Genomic DNA, 21,487 nt, shown 5'->3' with positions numbered 1-21,487 from the left:
ATGGAAACAAACATCTGGAATGGAAAATAACCCCAAAACATTATTACCACATTCATCTGATCTAAGGTGCCATCTATTGTAAGATGCATCCCTATTTCACAGATGCTAAAATGTGTAAAAAAAATTGTCTTAAATTTGATTAAATACAACATTAAAATGGTAATTTATTTATATTGAACATCCATGCCTGAAGTTTGAAGTTAAAGAGAGGGCTTATTGGGCTCTAATTATTTTTTTTCCAAAATAATGTAAGGGTGGTGGGGGATTAATATGGAGCCATCGTGAAGGCCTTACTACGGTGTGACAGAGGAAAGAAATGTGAGTCTACTGTTAGCGGTGTGGTTGTGCTCGCTTTCCAGGAGTAGGCAAGCCTGGAGGCTTTTTCTTTTCTTAAAATTTATTGTTTATGACACACAGCAATGCTCAGCACTTTATGCATATTAGCTCAATTAAACGTCTCAAGAGCCCTAAGAGGTAGAGGTTAATATGACTCTCATTTTGCGCATGATGCACAGACAGGTTAAGTTGCCAGCCAAGATCACAGAGTAAGTTTGGCCGCCAAGGAACCCAGGAGAGAAACCGGTGTTCCTTTGAGGTATCCATCTTCTGTTGCAAGCTCTTGGTTCCTGGTCCATGCTATTAATGCAGGTAGCTTAGGTGAATGCCCACTGTTTCTTGATTGTGTTTTTGGTTTTTTGTTTCCCTGTTTGGTGTACTTTAGCTAGAAATTCATAAGTCAGAGTGCCTATTTATGTTCTACATTTCTAATGTTTTTGTAATTCTCAGTGTCCAGTCACTACTATGCTTAATAGAATCAGAATATCAGAGCCCGAAAGGGACTTTAGTATTATATTTTAGTCTGGGTAAGGAAACTGAAGTCGAGAGGAAGAACCCTACATCTAGTTATGTGTCCCAGCTCCCATGTCTAAGTTTTCCCACTATACTGTACTATATTTCACAACATTTGTTGATCTATGAGATCTTGGAAGAGAATCGAGATTTTTTTTTTTTTTTTTGCAGGGTTAGGGGGATGTGAGTCTCTTCTTATTAATGTGTCTATTTTGTTTGTTTGTTTGTTTTCTTGCTGCATAGGTCTTTATAATGTTTATTGAATTTGCGTTTTCATTTATTCATTCTTTCTTAAAACACTTGCTGTTTTCCCATGTGCCAGTCATTGGGAATACAGAGATGAGTAAAACAAAACTCATACACATTTACAGTTTAGCAAAGAGACAGACAAGTAAGCAGATAAGCATTTTGGACGAGAATCCGATTTAGAACTAACTTTGTATTCCATTTCAATGAAGCTAAAATTATGAGCTAGAGACCAGGAGAAATATGTGTCATGTTTATGGATGACTTTGAGTAGGTGATGGGCTGGAGAAAATATGAAAATTCTCAGACCGGATTAGTTAACACTAATAGACCTCCTCCCCCAAAGTCTACCATTTTCTTCTTAATCCGGTAAAGTATTTTATAGAGGGTTTAACATGGAAGCATTAAAAGAATGTACCCACGCACAGGAAGTGAAAGTATGACCAGTGTTAATGCAAGCCCAAGCCTAGTTCTAGCAAGCCTTGAAATGGGGAGGGATTTGGATTAGTTCTAGGCCATCACCTGGTGCTCTGTTAATTCTGGAACTCTTTTGAACCTCTCCAAAAAATATTATGGTTTGGATACCTAGCGTAGGCCAAGACTCATAGCCACAGAGCTGCCAGACTTATTTACAGACACCAGGGCTTCTTGGGAAACCATGGGTTTTAATATATACTTGTATTTTTATTTTTTTAGTTACTTGAAAGGGTGAATATAAATAATTAGCGCTGTTCATCCATGAACTTATTTTCTTCATCTAAAGACTACATTACCTCATTCTTAATCTCTCAATATTTAATCACAATATATGCCTGATTATTGCAAATAATTTGTCATTCAGAAATCCCCCGCGTGATTTGATAGTTTTGGTTTGAGTCATTGAATTATGCTGTAGTGAAATTATTTTAAAGATCTAAAATAGATGGACAAAGAGCACGTTCCTAACTGTGGGGATTAAAGTTGGAACATTTCGCCTTAATTTCTTCAAAAATGAATGTGTGATCCTTCATACATATCCCAAAAGAAGTGACAGAAATTAAGAGGAGCAATGCTTAGTTCGTTCTTTATTTTTTTTTTTGAGACGGAGTCTCACTCTGTCGCCCAGGCTGGAGTGCAGTGGCACGAACTCGGCTCACTGCAAGCTCCGCCTCCCGGGTTCACGCCATTCTCCAGCCTCAGCCTCCCGAGTAGCTGGGACTACAGGCGCCCGCCACCACGCCCGGCTAATTTTTTTTTTGTATTTTTATTAGAGACGGGGTTTCACCGTGGTCTCGATCTCCTGACCTCGTGATCCGCCTGCCTTGGCCTCCCAAAGTGCTGGGATTACAGGCATGAGCCACAGCGCCCAGCCGCTTAGTTCATTCTTAAGCTCTTGTAATGCTTGTGCATTGTTTTGCTTAGGTAGGTGGTCTATAAGCTTAAAAAGTATTCTGATTGGGTTGGTGCTATGGAAAGGGTTGAAGAGACTTAAAGAATTTTAGCTATTTGATGGAAGGGTAAAAAGCTCTATGAAAATCTCAGCTCTCTTCATCTACCCATTTCCCTTATAAAAACTGCAAAAATTAAATACATCATTTTTTGTTTGTTTTTTTTGAGACAGAGTCTCACTTTGTTGTCCAGGTGAGAGTGTAATGGCATGATCTTCACTTACTGCAAACTTTGCCTCCTGGGTTCAAGTGATTTTCATGCTTCAGCCTCCCTAGTAGCTGGGACTACCAGCATGTGCCACCATGCCCAGTTAATTTATGTGTTTTTAGTAGAGATGGGGTTTTGCATGTTGCCCGGGCTGGTCTTGAACTCCTCAGGTAATCTGCCCACCCTGGGGCCTCCCAAAGTGCTGGCATTATAGGTATAAGCCACTGTGCCTCGCCAAACACATCATTTTAAGGCATAAATACTGCCTGAAAAGTAGCAGAGAGAAAAATCTTGATCGAGTTACATTTAAAAAGTTATACCAACGAGAACAACAGATTGTCTTACTGTGACATCCATTATGATAAGTCATTATAAAAATACATAATAGTGGCTTGGAAAATGCTTTCTATAAAACAGAAAAAAATCCCCTATTTCTATGGGCCTCACTATTCTCATTTGTAATACTAGATTTTAGATTACATTCTGTCAGGCCCACTTTGACTCTAATATTTGGATATAATCAATAATTAATAATTCACTATCAGATATTGATCAGCACCATTTAATTAGATAAAACTAATCCTGAACTTGGGCAGGGACTGGATTACTGCTTCTTTTTATCTTTACCAAATGCATCATGTTGTGCATATCTTAAGTAGCCCCCAAATATTTTTTGAATTAAAGAGAATCAAAAGCATTTGTCCCATATTCCGTGTACAAAAGATTTTATTTTGATAACTCTATCAAGAGACTTTCTGGATTTCATTGTAATTTAAATATTAGAAAATATTTGTGCTATATGCAAATGACTAGCTGTTTTTATATTAATATATGTAATTGTACAAAAGACCACTCTGCTCACACTCTGAAAGGACCTTTCTAACCACACATGAGATTCTCTGTCCTGAGAGTGGCTTTTCTTAAATATAATATTTTATAAATACATTTTACAGAATCTGCTTTGCTTTGGTTACTCCATGTGATTTAGAATGATGGTGTACTCAGTGACCATAGGACAGCCTATGGTCGTTGAATGAAAATGGTGGGATATGTATGGAGTGCCGAGCTCTGTCTCTGTGTCCCTTTCTCTTTCTCTCTCTCTCTCTCTATCTCTGTCATTTTCCTTTCCCTTTTCTGGAAAGTAATAAAAAAATACAAAGAACATTCAAGCATGTTCTTTCTTCTGATTCTCATGTTTTTGTTGCAAAGTTAGCAAATTAAAAGATTAAGTCTTGCCCCCTTGAGAGATGGAAAGATAGGACAGTATCATAGAGTATGTTCTCCTATTGCTACTGGGCAACCTTCACTATTATTTTCCTGTATCAGTACATAGTAGTTCCTTCTTATCCAAGTTTTCACTTTCCATGGTTTCAGTTACCCACTGTCAATCTGGTCTGAAAATAGGTGAATAAAGTACCCTAAGATATTGTGTGTGTGTGAGAGAGAGAGAGAGAGAGAGACCACATTTACATAACTTTTATTACAGTATATTGTCATAATTATTCTATTTTATTAGTTATTGTTGCTAATCTCTCACAGTGCCTAATTTATAAATTAAACTATATCATAGGTATGTATGTATAGAAAAAGCATAGTGTATGTAGGGTTTGGGACTATCAGAGATTTCAAGCATCCACTGGGGGTCTTGGAATGTATTACTCACAGATAAGCAGGGGCTACTGTATCTCGCTGCAATTCACTATAATACTCCCATGACTTTTAGAGACATTTCAAATTCCTGATCAATTTTAGGTAAATAAAAGTGTATACCTTAGTGGTGTTCTGTTTTACAAAAACAGAGAAGAAATCTTTTAAGTTTCATTTTTATATTTGAAATGTTAACCTTCATGTAACAAAGGGAAGACTGTTAAAATTTGACAGAGGAAGGCTCTTGTATTTCACCCTTACCTATGTGACACTTCTCTTTCTCTATTTTCCTCATCTTTATTCTTTCTAACTCTTTTTTTCCCCTCTCTTCCTCCTGCTTTTCTACATCCTCCTTGCTTGTGTTACAAGCTGTTGTCAGCACCCGACATTGTCGGGTAACCTTACTAGAGCTGGTGGTGAGTAAACCCCGATCTTCCCTCCTTTCTTCATTGAAGGCATTCCAGAAATATACATTGAATTTACTTCCTGATATTCTTGAAAAATACCACAAAATCCAGGACAGAAAAAGCTAAAGCAGCCCCGGTTGGCATTTCCATGAAATACTAGACACCTGCAGTGCAATTCAGAAATTCTCACTATTTCCTATTTCTTGAAGACCTTAGAAGCAAATGAACTGCGGATCTTGAAAGTTCTATGCTGAGACCAAGTTTTAAGGTTCAAGCAGTAACTAGCAGTTATACTATAATCGAACCTTTTTTTTTCTAAGCACCCAGAAATCTAGAATTTGTCTCGGCAGGTACTCAGGAATGATTTTCAGTATAAAGCAGGAAAAGGGGTCAAGAGAGGCATGGCATGCTACGGGGAGAACTGCTAATTCACTGTAACTGCTGAAGGCAAAGCCATATGGATCTGATTTCTTTCTGAAACAAGAATTGGCTGGAGTTAACAGCATGTGTTGGATCTATATGGTGTGAATCTGTAGGCTTTGGCAAAGAAGAGAAAATTCCAGGTGTTAAACATTAAACTAGGAATCCTGCTTCTGCTTAAAAGCAACAGATCCAATATGATTCCAGTTCAGTTTCTTCATCTATAAAATGGGGATATGTATCTACTTAATAAGATTTTTGCAAGGAGGAAATAAGACAATGTCCATAAAGTGCTCAGCATAGAGCTTGGCAATGTGATGCTTAATCAATGGTAACTACTGTTACATTTGTTTAAATAATGAAAGTTACAGAAATTATGATTTAAGCCTTCCATGCAAAAAGTGAAAGTGAAAGTAGCTTCCCAAATAAACTGAAGCTCAGTCCCAGGCTCTTCTGTCTTTTTCCCTAGTCTTCCAAGGTAGTTGGCCTTTGCAAGTATATGTGTGTATGTTACAAGTGACTGTCTGTGTTTGTGTCTGTGTGTGTGTCTACTGCTTTCCCGCCCTATCCCAGACAAAGAAGGTGGTGGGAGAAGGAGCAGGGATTATTACTGAGTGAGGGATGAGTGAGGTTAACATTCAAGCTTGGGCTAGAGGGGAGGGATTAAATTATCTCCACATGTTCCTCTTGGTGGAGTCAAGAATTTCTACTCGTAATAAAAGTTACAGGGGTATGTAGTCACCTGTGAATTCATGAAACACAGCCCCTGCTGGGAAGATGGGACGGTTTCTGGACATTTGTGTATGTTCAAAGGAATCACTATATTTGGAATTGGTTTTATTAGAAACTAAGGGATTCAGGTTCTAGTTTTTCTTTGGGCTTCGAGAAGACTGAATGTTATGGGTTTGGGATTGAGTTTAATGCAATCTATTTTACAAAACAAAAGCACATGAATAAACGAAAAAATAGATGCAGTATATAAGTCATTTACTGAAATGTTGATAATCTATTTTGCATTCATATTTTGCCCTGAATAAAAGCCTGAACTCCTAATCATCAGCAGTTTCTCTTGCTGTGTGCAGCTTTCTTTCTTCTTGGCCGTCTTCCTAAAGCTTTCTTAGCTGGACTCTTCGCTGTTTGGTCTGTTCTGTGATTCGGTTGTAAAGTGTCCTATAAATTTACTGTCTAGGTAGCAAGTAGTTGTTTGCCCCCAGGAAATGTACTTGTATGCTTAATTGTTTGGTCAAGCCTCCCCCATCCATCAAGCTGGTGCTCTTCCAAGATTGCAGTCTGATATAAAAGAAATGTGTTTCATGCAAGCTTTTCTATATGTTGTTAGCGGTGATGGGTAGAAAATTTCTAGAAGGTATAAAAATCATTGAATCTTTATATTTTGCTGCCAACTTTACATGGAAAACTAAGTTTTAGCATTCAAATGATCCAGCAAATCATCATCTGAAATGACATTTGGCTACAAAATTGAAGTTGGATAGAATCCAATTGAAGTTGGATAGAATACTGTTAAACCTGGATATTTATGCTTTAAAAATTTACATAAGATTTATTCTGCATAGGAATAAATGAACCCGTATATAAATGAACCTGTATATAAAAATTAAGGAGCATCTGGGTGAAAATAAAATGTTTGCTAGTGTCACTTTAATTTCTTTAATTTGGTTTAAAGTATTATTTCCACCGTATTCTATGCTTCCTCCAGCTGAGGGATAAAAGAACTACTTCTAGTAGATGATATCTTTCAATCATTCTCTCCTTCAAGTGCAGCCCTGGTTCTGGGGCTAGGGGAACAAGACACTTCTTGTACTTCTTGTACCAAGAGAATGCTGCTTTGAGTAGAGTTTATTCATGAGAATATACCTTGCCTGCCACATTGAGAGAAGCCTGTTACATTCATCATAGTAAGCCTTTAGTAACTATTTCTTGATTGACTGAATGAGTGGAATTACACAATCTTCTCACTTGAATAGCAGTTGGAAAACTGGTTGAGGCAGGTCGGGGTTTAATACAACAGCAGGCGGCCATGTATGGAGAGAAAACCCAGGAAGAGGAAATGGCATGTTTAGAGCAACAAAGGTGAACAGTGAAGGTGAGCTGGACTCTAGGAAGCAGAGTGATTTAACTCTGCTTCTTAATCTTCTAACACCTCTGGTTAAAGAATAGGTTTGTTTGGTTGATTGGCTTTTTTTTTTTATATACTTTAAGTTCTAGGGTACATGTGCACAATGTGCAGGTTTGTTACGGATGTATACATGTGCCATGTCGGTGTGCTGCACCCGTTAACTCGTCATTTACATTAGGTGTATCCCTAATGCTATCCCTCACCCCTCCCCGCACCCCATGACAGGTCCCAGTGTGTGACATTCCCCACCCTGTGTCCAAGTGTTCTCATTGTTCAATTCCCACCTATGAGTGAGAACATGCGGTGTTTGGTTTTCTGTCCTTGTGATAGTTTGCTCAGAATGATGGTTTCCAGCTTCATCCATGTCCCTACAAAGGACATGAACTCATCCTTTTTTATGGCTGCATAGTATTCCATGGTGTATATGTGCCACATTTTCTTAATCCAGTCTATCACTGATGGACATTTGGGTTGGTTCCAAGTCTTTGCTATTGTGAATAGTGCCACAATAAATATATGTGTGCATGTGTCTTTATAGCAGCATGATTTATAATCCTTTGGGTATATACCCAGTAATGGGATGTCTGGATCAAATGGTATTTCTAGTTCTAGATCCTTGAGGAATCGCCACATTGTCTTCCACAATGATTGAACTAGTTTACACAGGTTGATTGGTTTTCTTAAATTTCCAATCTGTTGAGGACCAATACTTTTGTAAAATCCGGTAACAATAAATTACTAGAAAAAATGATCTTGTGGCCTGACATGGTGGATCACCCCTCTAATCCCAGTAATTTGTTATAAATTAAAAAAAAGAACTTAGCCAGGTGAGTGGTTGTGCACCTGTAGTCCTAGCTACTAGGGAGGCTGAGGCTAGAAGATCACTTGAGCCCAGACTGCAGTAAGCAGTGATCTCACCACTGCATTTTAGCATTGACAGAGTGAGTCTTCATCTCTAAAAATAAATAAATAAATATGATCATGTGATATTAAGGCTTCTAAATGCTTACTTTCTATTTATGTACACATCTCATTGTGAACCAGTTTTTTTGTTTTTTGTTTTTTGTTTTTTTAAAAAAAACAATTCACTGACACTAGGTTGTGGGGCACATTGAGAAACACTTGTTTTGGGAATGGTCAGAGATGAACTGGAAAGAGGTTGGCACTAAACTGTGAAGAACCTTGTATACCATTATAAGGATTTCAAACTTTATGCCACCAAAATTTAGACCAATCTGAAAGTCTTGCTCTTTATTATCTTCCTGGATTTGCATTGTGGATTAATTTGTTTAAGACTTTTGTGCTGAATAGATGTTTGATAAAATGTGTATTTAAAAAGCTATTTAGCTTAGCAGTTATTGGATAGTGTCACACACGTTGCTCTATACTTTTTAAAATTTTGCAGCTAAATAATCTTGTTTTTGAAAACTTGGCTTTAAAGGAACAGTTGACATCCCAGTTTTCCCTTCCCTCTTCTCTACCTTGTGTCTGTTTTCATAAGAGTGGGTTGTATTTTACCTCAGATTTCTCAGGAGACCAGAACTGATCTGCTAGCCCTGCTGCCTTTTGTTGCTCTGCTTTTTTTTTTTTTTTTTGAGACGGAGTCTCGCTCTGTCACCCAGGTTGGAGTGCAGTGGCGCGATCTCGGCTCACTGCAAGCTCCGCCTCCCGGGTTCGCGCCATTCTCCTGCCTCAGCCTCTCCGAGTAGCTGGGACTACAGGCGCCCGCCACCACGCCCGGCTAGTTTTTTGTATTGTTAGTAGAGACGGGGTTTCACCGTGGTCTCGATCTCCTGACCTCGTGATCCGCCCGCCTCGGCCTCCCAAAGTGCTGGGATTACAAGCGTGAGCCACCGCGCCCGGCCGCTGTGCTCTTTACATTGTCTTTACAGTCACCAGGTGTCAAGATGCTGCAAGTACATAGGACTGGACTGGGCAGGCTGGGAGTCAGCCTCTCCAAGGGTCTTCACCACAAAGCTGTGTTGGCCGTCCGGAGGGAGGATGTGAACGCCTGGGAGAGAAGGGCCCCTCTAGCTCCCAAGCACATCAAAGGCATCACCAATCTGGGATACAAGGTCTTGATACAGCCTTCGAATCGGCGGGCCATTCATGATAAGGTGAGTATTTCCAATGTTTTTATGTGAGAATAAAATGAACCTGCATATGAAAATTAAGGAGCATCTGAGTGAAAATAAAATGTTTGCTAGTGTCGCTTTGACTTCTTTACTTTGATTAAAAGTATTATTTTCACCCTATGCTTATTCCAGCTGAGGAATAAAAGAACTTACTTTTAGGAGATGTTATTTTTCAATCATTCTCTCCTTCATGTACAGCCCTGGTTCTGGGACTAGGGGGATAAGACTCCATTCTTGCACCCAGAGAATGCTCCTTTGAGAATGTACCTTGCCTGCCACTCTGAGAGAAGCCTGTCATGTTCATCATTCCACTTGCTCTTCAATATAATATTATGGTATAGGTTTGACTCTCATTCCCATTTTAGCAGTATACATATATATGTATACTTTTCCTTTCCTGAACCATTTTAAAGTAGATCACGGACATCATACCTCATTACTACTAAATGCTCCAACGTGCATCTCCTCAGAATAAACCATGTTTTCTACATAACCACAATATTATTTTCATACCTAAGAAATTAATAATTCATAATATCATCTTATATAGTCTATGTTCAAATTCTCTATTACCTCAAATGCCTTTTATTTTAATTGAGGCTTAATGAAGCTTTATTGCATTTTATTATTGTGTGTCTTTAGTTCTTTCAATCTAGAATAGCACATCCCTTTCTGATTTTGTTTCAATGATATTGACATTGACATGGACTCTTTTTAAAAGAGCCCAAGACTTACAGAGTGTCCTGCTACTAGGCACGAATAATCTGGTTGTTTTCTCGTGAATAGATTATATTCTAATTATATTCTATATGTTATATTCATGCCAAAAATGCTTGGCATGAATACAACATAAGTGATATATGTTCTTCCCATGGCATCACATCAAAGGCACAAAACATCAGGTCGTCCCGTGGTTGGCAATGTGTGGTCACTTGGTTGAGGTGGTCACAGTGAGAGCTCTTCATTGTTAAATTCTATTTCACCCTTTGTAATTACTGAGTTATCTGTGGTATGATATTTTAAGATCTGTGATGTTCCTGTTCCTCAATAACTTTACAACTAATCATGTTAGCCTCCATTGATAATCTTTGCCTGAATCAGTTTTTACATGGAGACTTGTGAAGTGATGCTTTTCTAATTTTATCACTCCCCTAAGTTTATTTGCTGACATTCTTCTTTAGAAAAGAGGTTTTCTTTTCTTTCTCTTCCACTCCTCCACTTTTTTGAGTTGTGAACTGTTTTATTACAGTGCATTGAACTGTTTACCAAACTGTGAATTCTGTAATTCAGTGTTTAAACAATTTCTTTAAAAAACTTTCTTACCATTTCATTTAAAGCCTTGTTATGAGGAGTTTATATATACATCTTCATGTTGACAAGATAAATCTTAGGATGTTGCTTAAAAGATGAGTTGTGAACTGTTTTATTACAGTGAACTGAATTGTTTATCAAAGTGTGAACTCCAATTTACTGTTGCATTGTTTCTTTAATTTTTGCTTTTTTGAGTATATTTTGGAAGCATGGACCTTTTTCATTCAATCCATTTACTATTATTCTTTTTAATGTCTGAATTATCCCAGAATTGGTTAGTGCGAGTCCTTCCAAGGGGGCTTCTCTGTCCTTTGGACGTGAATCCATTTATCTTTGGGCTTTCTTCTTTCGTAGAATAACAAATTGTCCTAGTCTCACCTTGTACCTTTCCTGCCGCACATCAGGAAATTAATAATTTCACCAAGATGACTTGATTTCTTTTATTATATAGAGACCAAGATCTGGTATCTGGTATTAAGCATGTTTATTGTTACTGAGATACTGTTGCTCCTAGGCTCTATTAGTGTACAGAGTTTAGAAATAAACACAAACAGATGCCCACACATATATATATATTATTTAATCATGAGTTAATACTGATACTAAAAGACCTCCAGAGGAAAAATTAATGTCCAGGAAAATTAAAATTTAACGTTGCACAACTTTTTACCTTTAAAATTTTATATTTGCATCTGTTTTCTCCAACAGTAAAAATCTTAATTCTTTAATATTAATGCATATTGTTTGCTTTATCCTATGATATGTATAAATAGTGTCAGGATCACAATACTATTATTACAACTAATAGTAAGCCCACTAAATGAAGTTTACTATTTCTTTGATTTTTTTTTTTGCCTTTAGAATATATCTGACAATGAATATTCAGAGTGTTGTATTAAAAAACTTATTTGAATTATTTTTTTGTGTGGTTTCGTCATCAATCTAATATCCATCTGGATTTATATATTATTGTTTCTATTCAGTTTTAATGTTTGCTTTCCCATTTTTGATTTAATTTTGTTTTTCAAAGTAGAACATTTACAAATTCCAGAAATTAAGTCATGTTTTCATTTTAATCCCCTACATCCAATTCTCACCCACCCCAAAGAGGTTACTTTTGTTTCTGATCTATCATTCTTTTTTCTTTTTTTTGCAAAAATAAACACCTGTGTGTGTATTTATGTATCTGTTTCCCTTTTGTTCTTATACAGAAGGCTGTCTACTATATATACTCTTTTAACCTTGCTTTCTTTCTTTAGTAACAACATATCTTGAACACTGCTCTATGTAAGTTCTTAGAGAGATTTCATTTCATTTCATGGCTGTGTGATAAGTACTCCATTGTACATATTTACCATGGTTTATTTACCAATCTACTACGAATGAGAAAATGGACTGTTTTTGAAGAAACCAGGGAGAAATTGTATATTCATTCTTTAACTATCTCTGTTATTCATCTCTACTTTCCTTTGAAGTAGATTCCTAACTAAACTTATCTTTTGTTCAATTGCTCTTTTAATTCTGCTTGGGTTATATTTCTTTATTTAAAAATCAGATATGTCTGTCTGTTGCTTCCATGTACTAGTTATGCAATCTCAATTAAGTTTGTAAGCCTCAGGTTTCCCATTGATTGAATGAGGATTATAATTGTACTTACCTCATGAGAGTTGTATGAAATTTCAGTGAGATAATTCATGCAAAGAGCTTTGCAAAGTACATGTAATTTATTAATACATATCAATGATTGTTATTTATTACCCAATAAAGCTCATATTAGCCATGATGACATTCAACCTACATTTCCAAATCGATTTACTCATATGCTGTAAATGTCTCTTTACTTCTCTCTCTTTGTATTTTTATATATGCCTTCAATGCCTCTTACTGATATTACCATCTTGTGTTTCCCATCTTCATTTCTCTAAATTTCAGGTAGCCTTTCAGATTAATTTAAATTCTCATATTTCTTTGGTATCCTACCTTTCAGATTAATTTAATTTTCATATTTTTTTCATCATCCTACCTAGGAATTATCTCAATTTCAGTTAAAGTAGCATATCGCTTAGGTACTGCTGATCCTAATGTTTTGTATTTTTCATTTACTCCAATCCAGAGTACTTTTTACTATATTTTGTGAGCTCCTTTATGGAAGGGATCTTGACAATCTTTCCTTGTATCTTGGCATCTCTTCTCTAGCACAGACTAATGTACAGTAAGGACAGTAATAAATACTAACTGGGTCAACACTGAAAAATAAATGTTATAATTATGTCTTATCTTTTAAAAATGCAACTAATAAATCACAATTTGGCATTTAATATTTCAGTGTACTGTTGGTACAAAATATACATTCACAAGTATGCTTAAGTCACATGTGCTAGTGCATATGACCAAATTATAAACTCTTCTTAAACATATATATATATATGCCGAGTTTTCTAATTGTTTAATGCTGTAAGAGTTGAACATGATAGATTTATCCCTAGCCAACAAGTACAAACTTTACAAGTAGTTGTTCTATTATTCGTTGTAATTCATACAGATTTTATTCCTTCAAAAGGTTTGTTGTGCCTTTGCTACACATTTTGCTCAAGAAAACATGGATATTACAAATCAGGATAATAACCTTTAATCATGATTACAATTTCAGGACTATGTCAAAGCTGGTGGCATTCTTCAGGAGGATATTTCTGAAGCTTGTCTAATTTTAGGAGTTAAAAGACCTCCAGAGGAAAAATTAATGTCCAGGAAGACTTATGCATTTTTCTCCCACACAATAAAAGCTCAGGAGGCCAATATGGGCTTGTTGGATGAGATTCTAAAACAGGTAATTAGTGATTCATATTTATAAATATTAACGTAGAAAAATAATATTTTTTACTTTTAACCCCCAAATGGAGTTTTAGTCTTCTTTTCTTCTTTAGTTTAAGAGAAACATTGCATTCCGTTTATATTCTGAAATGGAAAGAATGATAAAAGCTTTTTCCCTAAACAATTTACCAATTTATAAGGTCAATTGACCATATACTACCAAATAGAATTTTAGAGCTGAAAATAACCTCAGGGATCATATAATCTACTACCTTATTTTTCAGATGGGACCCAGAGAGGTAAAGTGACTTGACTGGGTTGCACACTCTGTGTGCTGGAACTGAACTAGAGGCAATTTTTTTTTTGAGACGGAGTATTGCCCTGTCATCCAGGCTGGAGTGCAGTGGCGCGATCTCGGCTCACTGCAACCTCCGCCTCCCAGGTTCAGGTGATTCTCCTGCCTCAGCCTCCTGACTACAGGAGCCAGCCAATATGCCCAGCGAATTTTTTGTATTTTTAGTAGAGATGGGATTTCACTGTGTTAGCCAGGATAGTCTCAATCTCCTGACCTCGTGATCCGCCCACCTCGGCCTCCCAAAGTGCTGGGATTACAGGCATGAGCCACCGTGCCTGGCCGAGACAATTTTTACATCTATTCACATTCATAAGGGAAAATGCATTTTTGAGATATAAATACTATGAAAAAAACTAGTAGCTATTTAAAACACAGGATATTCATTTAACAAATATTTATTCAGTGCTGATGCTGTGTCTGACACTGTTTGTTCCAATGAAAGAGCAAAAGAGTAAAGTATCTTTTTTTTGAGATGGAGTCTCTCGCTCTGTCGCCCAGGCTGGAGTGCAGTGGCGCGATCTCGGCTCACTGCAAGCTCCACCTCCCGGGTTCACGCCATTCTCTTGCCTCAGCCTCTCCGAGTAGCTGGGACTACAGGCACCCGCCACCGCGCCTGGCTGATTTTTTGTACTTTTAGTAGAGACGGGGTTTCACCGTGGTCTCGATCTCCTGACCTCGTGATCCGCCCGCCTCGGCCTCCCAAAGTGCTGGGATTACAGGCGTGAGCCACCGCACCCGGCCGAGTAAAGTATCTTTATTTTTACAAAGCTTACGTTCTAGTGGGAGGAGACAGATAATCAATGAATAAGACATCTAATATCCACTTGGGAATATGTGTGATGAAGATAAATATAATATTGAAGGAGAAAAGGAGTCCTGGGCACTGGGAGGTGATGATGCTATTTTAAGTAGGATGGTCAGGGAGGACCCGATTGTGAAAGTGGCACTGAGCGACAATCTGAAGGAGGTGAAGGACCGAGCCAATACATCTGAGATGAGTCTTTTAAGCTGACAGAATAGTACTGCAAAGGCCAGCAGGTCTTTTTGAGTGTGGGGTTAGAGTAGACCATGTTCAAAAATGCTCATTTTGTCTCTTGTGTCAATAATGGTTGGAGGTGGGAGGAGAAGAGCAACATTACTAAGAAGGCTGCTAACCTAGGCTGGTCTAGACTGCAAGTCACAAGTGATGGTGGCCTGCACCTGGAAGAAATGGTGGAAGAGAAAGTTGTGAAATGTGGACAAATCTTGGATATGTTTTAGAGGTGGATCCTATAGGATTCACTGATGACATAAAGGTGGAATATGAAAAAAGGAGAGCAGTCAGGAATGACTCCAGGTTTTGGCCTGAGCTACTCGAAGCAATTGCCACGGAATGACGTGATGCCACTACAAGAGAAAAAAAGGCTTGGGTGGGCAAATCAAGAGTTGAGTTTAGGGTCTGCCGAGTTTAATATTCTATTAGACATTTAAAGGGATAATCTAAGAGGGCTGTTGGATATGAGTCTGAAGCTCAGGAGGGTGGCTTCTCCTGACATACATTTTGTAGTTGTGAGAGGCCAGGTGGTGTCTAGAGCCACGAGACTGGATGAGCCTAGGAAGGGAGTATAGAAAAAGAATCTAAGGTCCACATCTTCAAGATGTTAGAGCTAGAATCCGAGATTAGGGCATAGGATTGGAGGGTTCATAAACAGTAAAAGCAATGGAAAATACCTATTATATAGGAGTGTAAAACACTTCCAATTGATTCCAAATACTGTAGACCAGGGTGACAGTTAATTTGTGGTGTTTCTAAAGAATCAGTTCAAAAGTAATTAATGGAAATTACACTATAGGGAGAATGTTCCACTTTAAGCAAATAAAGTATTTATAAATTAGGAACTTTTTTTGTTATTTTAACTTTTGTTCATTATTAAAAAATTAACAAAAACTGACCTAACAGGGCTGCTTTTGGGCAGCATTTTGTAACCAATTACTTGGAGTTGGAAGAATGATAAACATTCTTAAATTCACAAAGATGATAAAAATTATATGATCTTTGAGGAAATAAAATTACTGTTTAAAATAGTGTATAATTACAATACACTAATATGTTTTACGCATGAATTATTAATGCTTTCCTGAGAGAGGAAAGGTTTTCAAGGAAAGAGAAAGAATATGTTTTTAGTGAAGGCAAGGAATAGAAATGAAAAGGTGGAATATGAGAAAAGGAGAGGAGTGAGGAATCACTCCAGGTTTTGTCCTGAGCTACTTGAAGGAATCGTGTACTACTTTCAATAGGAAGGTTACCTGTAAAAGGAAGGAGAGGGAAAAAGAAAAAGAGAGGAGAAGGAGGAGGAGAGAGAAAAATATCTGTGCTTGGACTTGAGAGAGAGTGTTATTTTCCAGGTTGAGAGAGAGTGTTATTTTCCAGGTAGAAGAGACCTGAGTGTACTTAGAATGGTTGAGACACAATGTAAAAAGGGATGATGCAAGAAAGAGGTAATAGTTCAAGAAGGGTGGTCTTGGAGGACATGAGAGAAGCTGGGATCTAGGTCACAGAGATTCATCTCAAAAGGGATCTGTTTTCTTTGACCAGAAGGAAGGATGTAAGGATGAGAGGGGCTTTAGATATGTTTATAGATGGTGCTGGGTGGGTGGGGGCAGAAAGATAAAGGAAATTCTGCCTTTATTATTTCATTGCTTACCATCAAGGGGGGTATAGCACCTGCTACAAACATTTTTTCATTTCTAATTACAAGCCTACCATTGGTTTGCTACCTGGCGTTTTCTAAATATTTCATGGTATACCTGATGGTAACTTCTGTTAGCAAGTTAAGGGTATTTCAGAGGAAAAAATGTGAAATATTTACTTGCTCGTATATGTCTTTACTTGTTAAAATTAAGCTTAATGGGTCCAGCTGAAACTTTTTTTTATCCTCTTTCCAGGAAATTCGCCTTATTGATTATGAGAAAATGGTGGATCATAGAGGAGTACGGGTAGTGGCATTTGGACAGTGGGCTGGTGTGGCAGGTAAGTATGCCAGGGCTTACATCACCCACTTTCTAAATTGGCTTGGGGAATAACTGTGAGTTTTCTCTTTTCTGTGGCAAGGGGATAGGAGTGTTTATTTCCATGGAAAACATTAAAATGAAGGTATGCTGAAGGATGATGAATACAAGTGGAATAAAGTATGAAGATAAATGGTTAAAAATATTTCATTGCAAAAATTCAAAGGAAAAAGCAGGGAGAAGGATAACAACTACAAACAAGCTCTGATTTTTAGGTAGTTCCTTTCAAAAGGCTAGAAGGAGATACCAGTTCGGTAATGAGACATTGAGAATTAGAAGATAGGGAGAAATAGAAAGGGAAAAAACGTCCAGGGGCAGGAATTTTGTCCAGTTAATTCTTTGAACCTTGTTTGGTTAAAAAACACCACAATATATCATAGCTCTGTTTCAGATCAGACTACTTGCAGGTCTAATAAGGAAGGTCATGACTTTGGCATTATTTGTTTGACCTTGTTATATAAAAATAGAAGATTCCTTATGTAAAAAGTAAAAGTAGAGGTTCCTCTTCAAAGACTTTCCTCCCCATTTAATTTGGAATAAATAGTAACTTCTCTTAGAAGCAAAATTTATTCAGACCTGTGCTTCTAAATATTTGCCCCGGCAGGCTTATACTGGTCCAAGCAAGCATTAAGTCATAGCCTGTTTCTCTTCCTTATTTAAAAGTGTTTCTACCTTTCTCAGCATTACACAAGTTACTTCCTCCTTCCTTTGTTCTCCTCTACCTTTGCCTCTTTTAAAAAGTTCTAAGTTGCTAGCCAATCGGGACAAATACAGAACGTGAGGTCTCGTTGCAGCCAATGGAAACCAGACACAGCAGTAGGGTGGATGCATCAGGTTATAAATGACCCTGTCTCTTTTGTTCGGGGTACTCTTGTGGCAAAACTGCTGGCAAGTGTACCCTTTCTGCAGGAAGTAAAAATGGCCTTACTAAATAAATTAAATTTATGTTCATGTGCTGTTTCTTTATGGCACCAGGGAACAAGCATTTCCAACACTTATTATGGCTTATGTCATTCTGCTTATTATTAATATTATCTACCTGCTTTTTAAATAATAAAGAAATCTAAGCAAAAATGTGAAATTCAAAAAATTATTTTACTTAAAACCAGTTCAGGCAGGGCATGGTGGCTCATGCCTGTAATCCCAGCACTTTGGGAGGCTGAGGCGGGCAGATCATTTGAGGTCAGGAGTTTGAGACCAGCCTGACCAATATGGTGAAACCCCATCTCTACTAAAAATACAAAAATTAGCCATTGGTGGTGCATGTCTATAATCCCAGCTACTTGGAAGGTTGAGGCTTGAGAATTGCTTGAACCCAGGAGGCAGAGTTTGCAGTGAGCCGAGATCACGCCACTGCACTCCAGTTTGAGCGACAGAGCAAAACTCTGTCTTTAAAAATAAACAAACAAACAAACATTCATTGTTTTTATTCACTCACCTCATACCTTTCCTCACCCAACACCCAAATCAGCTCTATTAAACTAACAGAAAATTAAATTTCTTAGTATAAAAGCAGTAATAGAGAGACCTCTGATGATATGATTCCTAGGGCCTTTCAGGACTCATCCAGATGAGGGTTTTATTTACCTAGACAGAATTAATACATCGGAATTAAGTTGATTTATTTAGAAGTCACCATATTCAGAAGTAGGACCACATCCATGAATAGGATGTGGTTCATGTTCTTAGAGAAGCATTCAGGCAAGTAAACACAAATACAATGCTAGTGCTAATTGCTATAAGAAAGATATTTGAGGCTGGGTGCGGTGGCTTACACCTGTAATCCCAGCACTTCAGGAGGCCGAAGAGGGCAGATCACCTGAGGTCCAGAGTTCAAGACCAGCCTGGCCAACATGGTGAAACCCCGTCTCTACTAAAAATACAAAAATTAGCCGGGCGTGGTGGTGGGTGCCTGTAATCCCAGCTACTTGGGAGGCTGAGGCAGGAGAATCGCTTGAATCTGAGAGGCAGAGGTTGCAGGGGCCGAGGTCACGCCGTTGCACTGCAGCCTGGGAGACAGAGTAAGACTCTGTCTCAAAAAACAAACAAACAAACAAACAAAACGAAAGATATTTGAACTTGGCTGTTGCAAAAGCTTTCTTTTTAAAAGTGCCTTTGAAGGTGAGATCTGAAGAATGATTAAAAACTATTCAGGGAAGTAGGAGAGGACAGTACGAGTGTGCAAAGCTCAAAGCGAAGAGGGGAAAAAATAATAGTTTTGAGGAATAGAAATAAGTTCAGTATAATTAGAGTGTATATGGAAAGAACTATATGTGGTTCTTATAAGTATTTAGAAGGTGGAATTCACAGGATGTGGTGACTGATTGGATGTAGGGGTGAGGGGGTGAGGGAGACACTTTAAAGATGACATGCAGATTACCAACTTGGACAGTGATTCAGTTCGTTCAGTACCCACAGGAATGGAGGAAGAATTTGGGGGAAGAGAGTAAATGAGTTCTGTATAGGACAATATATTAGTAGATTACATACTAAGTTGCTATAATGGAGACTTCACAAAACAGAGCTTACATAAGCTAGAAGTCCAGGAGTGAGAAGTCTAGGGATGGTGGAATGAGAGGAAGCCTTTGCTGTTGTCAACACTTGGCTTTCATTTCTAAGGTGACCCTTCAGGTTGCTATTTTCCAGTCAGTGGAAAGGGGAGAAAGGAAGTAAAGGCAAGTAGCTTCCTTTCTAAAGATGTGACCCAGAATCTGAACATATTATTTCTGCTCATACCCATTGGTCAAAATTGACTGAGAAATGTAATCTATAACTGGGCAACTATGTCTGCTGCAAAAACCATGTGCTCTCCATCTGTGAAAGATTAACTGAGTTCAGACTTACTATGCTGTCATTAACCAACTAGAAAAATTGAATGAGATATAGAAAACAATGTTATCAGACATTGGACAACAGGCAGTACAGACTTGTGATCCTTGATAGATGGAAAATAGATGAGGTGAGCTCTATGTTCACCCTGGCTTTCTATCTGGAGAAATTATCAGATGGTATGAATATGGAAATGTGACGCAAAGCCTGGTGAACTTACTAAGTTGAGGAGAAAGGAGTTGGGGAGACTGAGTTGGCTGGAAATGACAACACGTAGTACCAAACAGTGGGGAGCTATGCAGAAATGGAAATATGCTTAGGGGTCTTGCTAAGTGGAGGATGAAAATTCATGAGACTGGCTTAGGAACAATTTGTGGAAAAGAACAATTGCCAGGGAACTCTATGGAAAACTGTTCTCAGAGTTTGTCCCATCAGCCAGAGTGGAGAGACTTAACTGAATATATAAGGCTTTCAGGGAAGCCCCGAAGTGTGTGGCTAAACCAGCTCTTAATAAAGCCTACTCTACATTCATTCCTATAAAAGCTTAAAAATGAGCCTAATGTCTAATTTGAGAGAGATGCAATTAGCACACGAGTAGATTAAAACAGCTATAATAAATGTTCAGTATATTCACGTTTTAAATGGAAACATAAACAAAATGAGGAGAGAAATAGAGGAAATCAATCCATCTACCTACCAATCAATAGACACCACGGAGGAAAATCTATACATAAGCAAAGGATTAGAGAACATATATAGATTTTCTTCTGTAGTGTCTATTGATTGATAGATACATGGTAGATAGATTGATTTCCTCTACTCCTCATTTTGTTTGTGTTTTCATTTAATCCTTGAGCACATTGACCAGCATCTCTGTCATTTCTTGTTTCTGGGATTGTTTCTGTTGTTGATTATCTCCAGGTTAATCAACAACAGAAATAAAAAAAATTATCATAAGTTTTTACTGAATGCCAGACATTGTTCATTTTACGTTGTTGATAGATTTTGTTGTTTTCCTTTTAGGAGCATTGGGCTTTATTCTAATAGGCAATTGTTTGTGGATTACATTGATTCTCTTAAGGCTTGTTTTCCTTTCACCTCCCTCTCTTCCTTCTGGGACTCCAAATACACACATATTAGACCATTTGATCACCACCTGTCACTTAAATTCTATTTTTTTCTCAGTCTTTTTCTCTTTTTATGCTTCATTTTGTTTAATTTCTATTGCAATGAGGAAGGAAAAAAGGAAAGAAATAATGACCAGAACATTCCCATATCTTGATAAAAATTATAAATACACAGATAAGTGAAGTTCAATAAACCCCAAATCAAAAATAGAAATAAAAAATCACAAAGAAAATGACAGTAGAACCATTATAATTGTCTTGCTAAAAAACAATGATCAAGACATTAAAAATAACGGGAAAAAGGAACCATATACATAGAATAACTAAGATAAACATCAAACTTCTAATCAGAAACAGTTTAAGCTAGCAGAAAGTGGAGCAACATCTTTAAAGTGCTGAAAGGAAACAAACCAACTTATAATTTTATGCATAGTACAGTATATTTCCAAAGACGATATCTTTTCAATATCTTTCTGGACATCTTTCTAGAAAATAAAGATTAAACACAGATTTTCTGGTCAAATGAAAGC

General features: G+C 37.5%; 1 protein-coding gene across 2 annotated transcripts in view; it reads left to right on the top strand.

Annotated features, from left to right (window-relative positions):
- The window catches only part of AASS (aminoadipate-semialdehyde synthase), a 68,876-nt gene that overhangs the window by 1,601 nt on the left and 45,788 nt on the right, over nt 1-21,487 (top strand). Inside the window, exons 2-4 of one of the 2 annotated variants that reach the window (XM_012512117.2) lie at nt 9,241-9,458; nt 13,438-13,614; nt 16,879-16,963. In XM_012512117.2, the coding sequence (XP_012367571.1) occupies nt 9,249-9,458; nt 13,438-13,614; nt 16,879-16,963 (472 nt within the window). In that variant the 5' untranslated portion in view covers nt 9,241-9,248. Of the gene's footprint in view, nt 1-9,233; nt 9,459-13,437; nt 13,615-16,878; nt 16,964-21,487 lie in introns of both variants that reach the window. The other variant, XM_003261256.3, reaches the window with a different exon arrangement.

Source organism: Nomascus leucogenys, chromosome 13 (assembly GCF_006542625.1).
Source record: "Nomascus leucogenys isolate Asia chromosome 13, Asia_NLE_v1, whole genome shotgun sequence".
NCBI classification, from domain to species: domain Eukaryota; kingdom Metazoa; phylum Chordata; class Mammalia; order Primates; family Hylobatidae; genus Nomascus; species Nomascus leucogenys.
The sequence above is the reverse complement of the archived record's forward strand: the minus strand, read 5'-3'. Positions and strand labels throughout refer to the sequence as shown.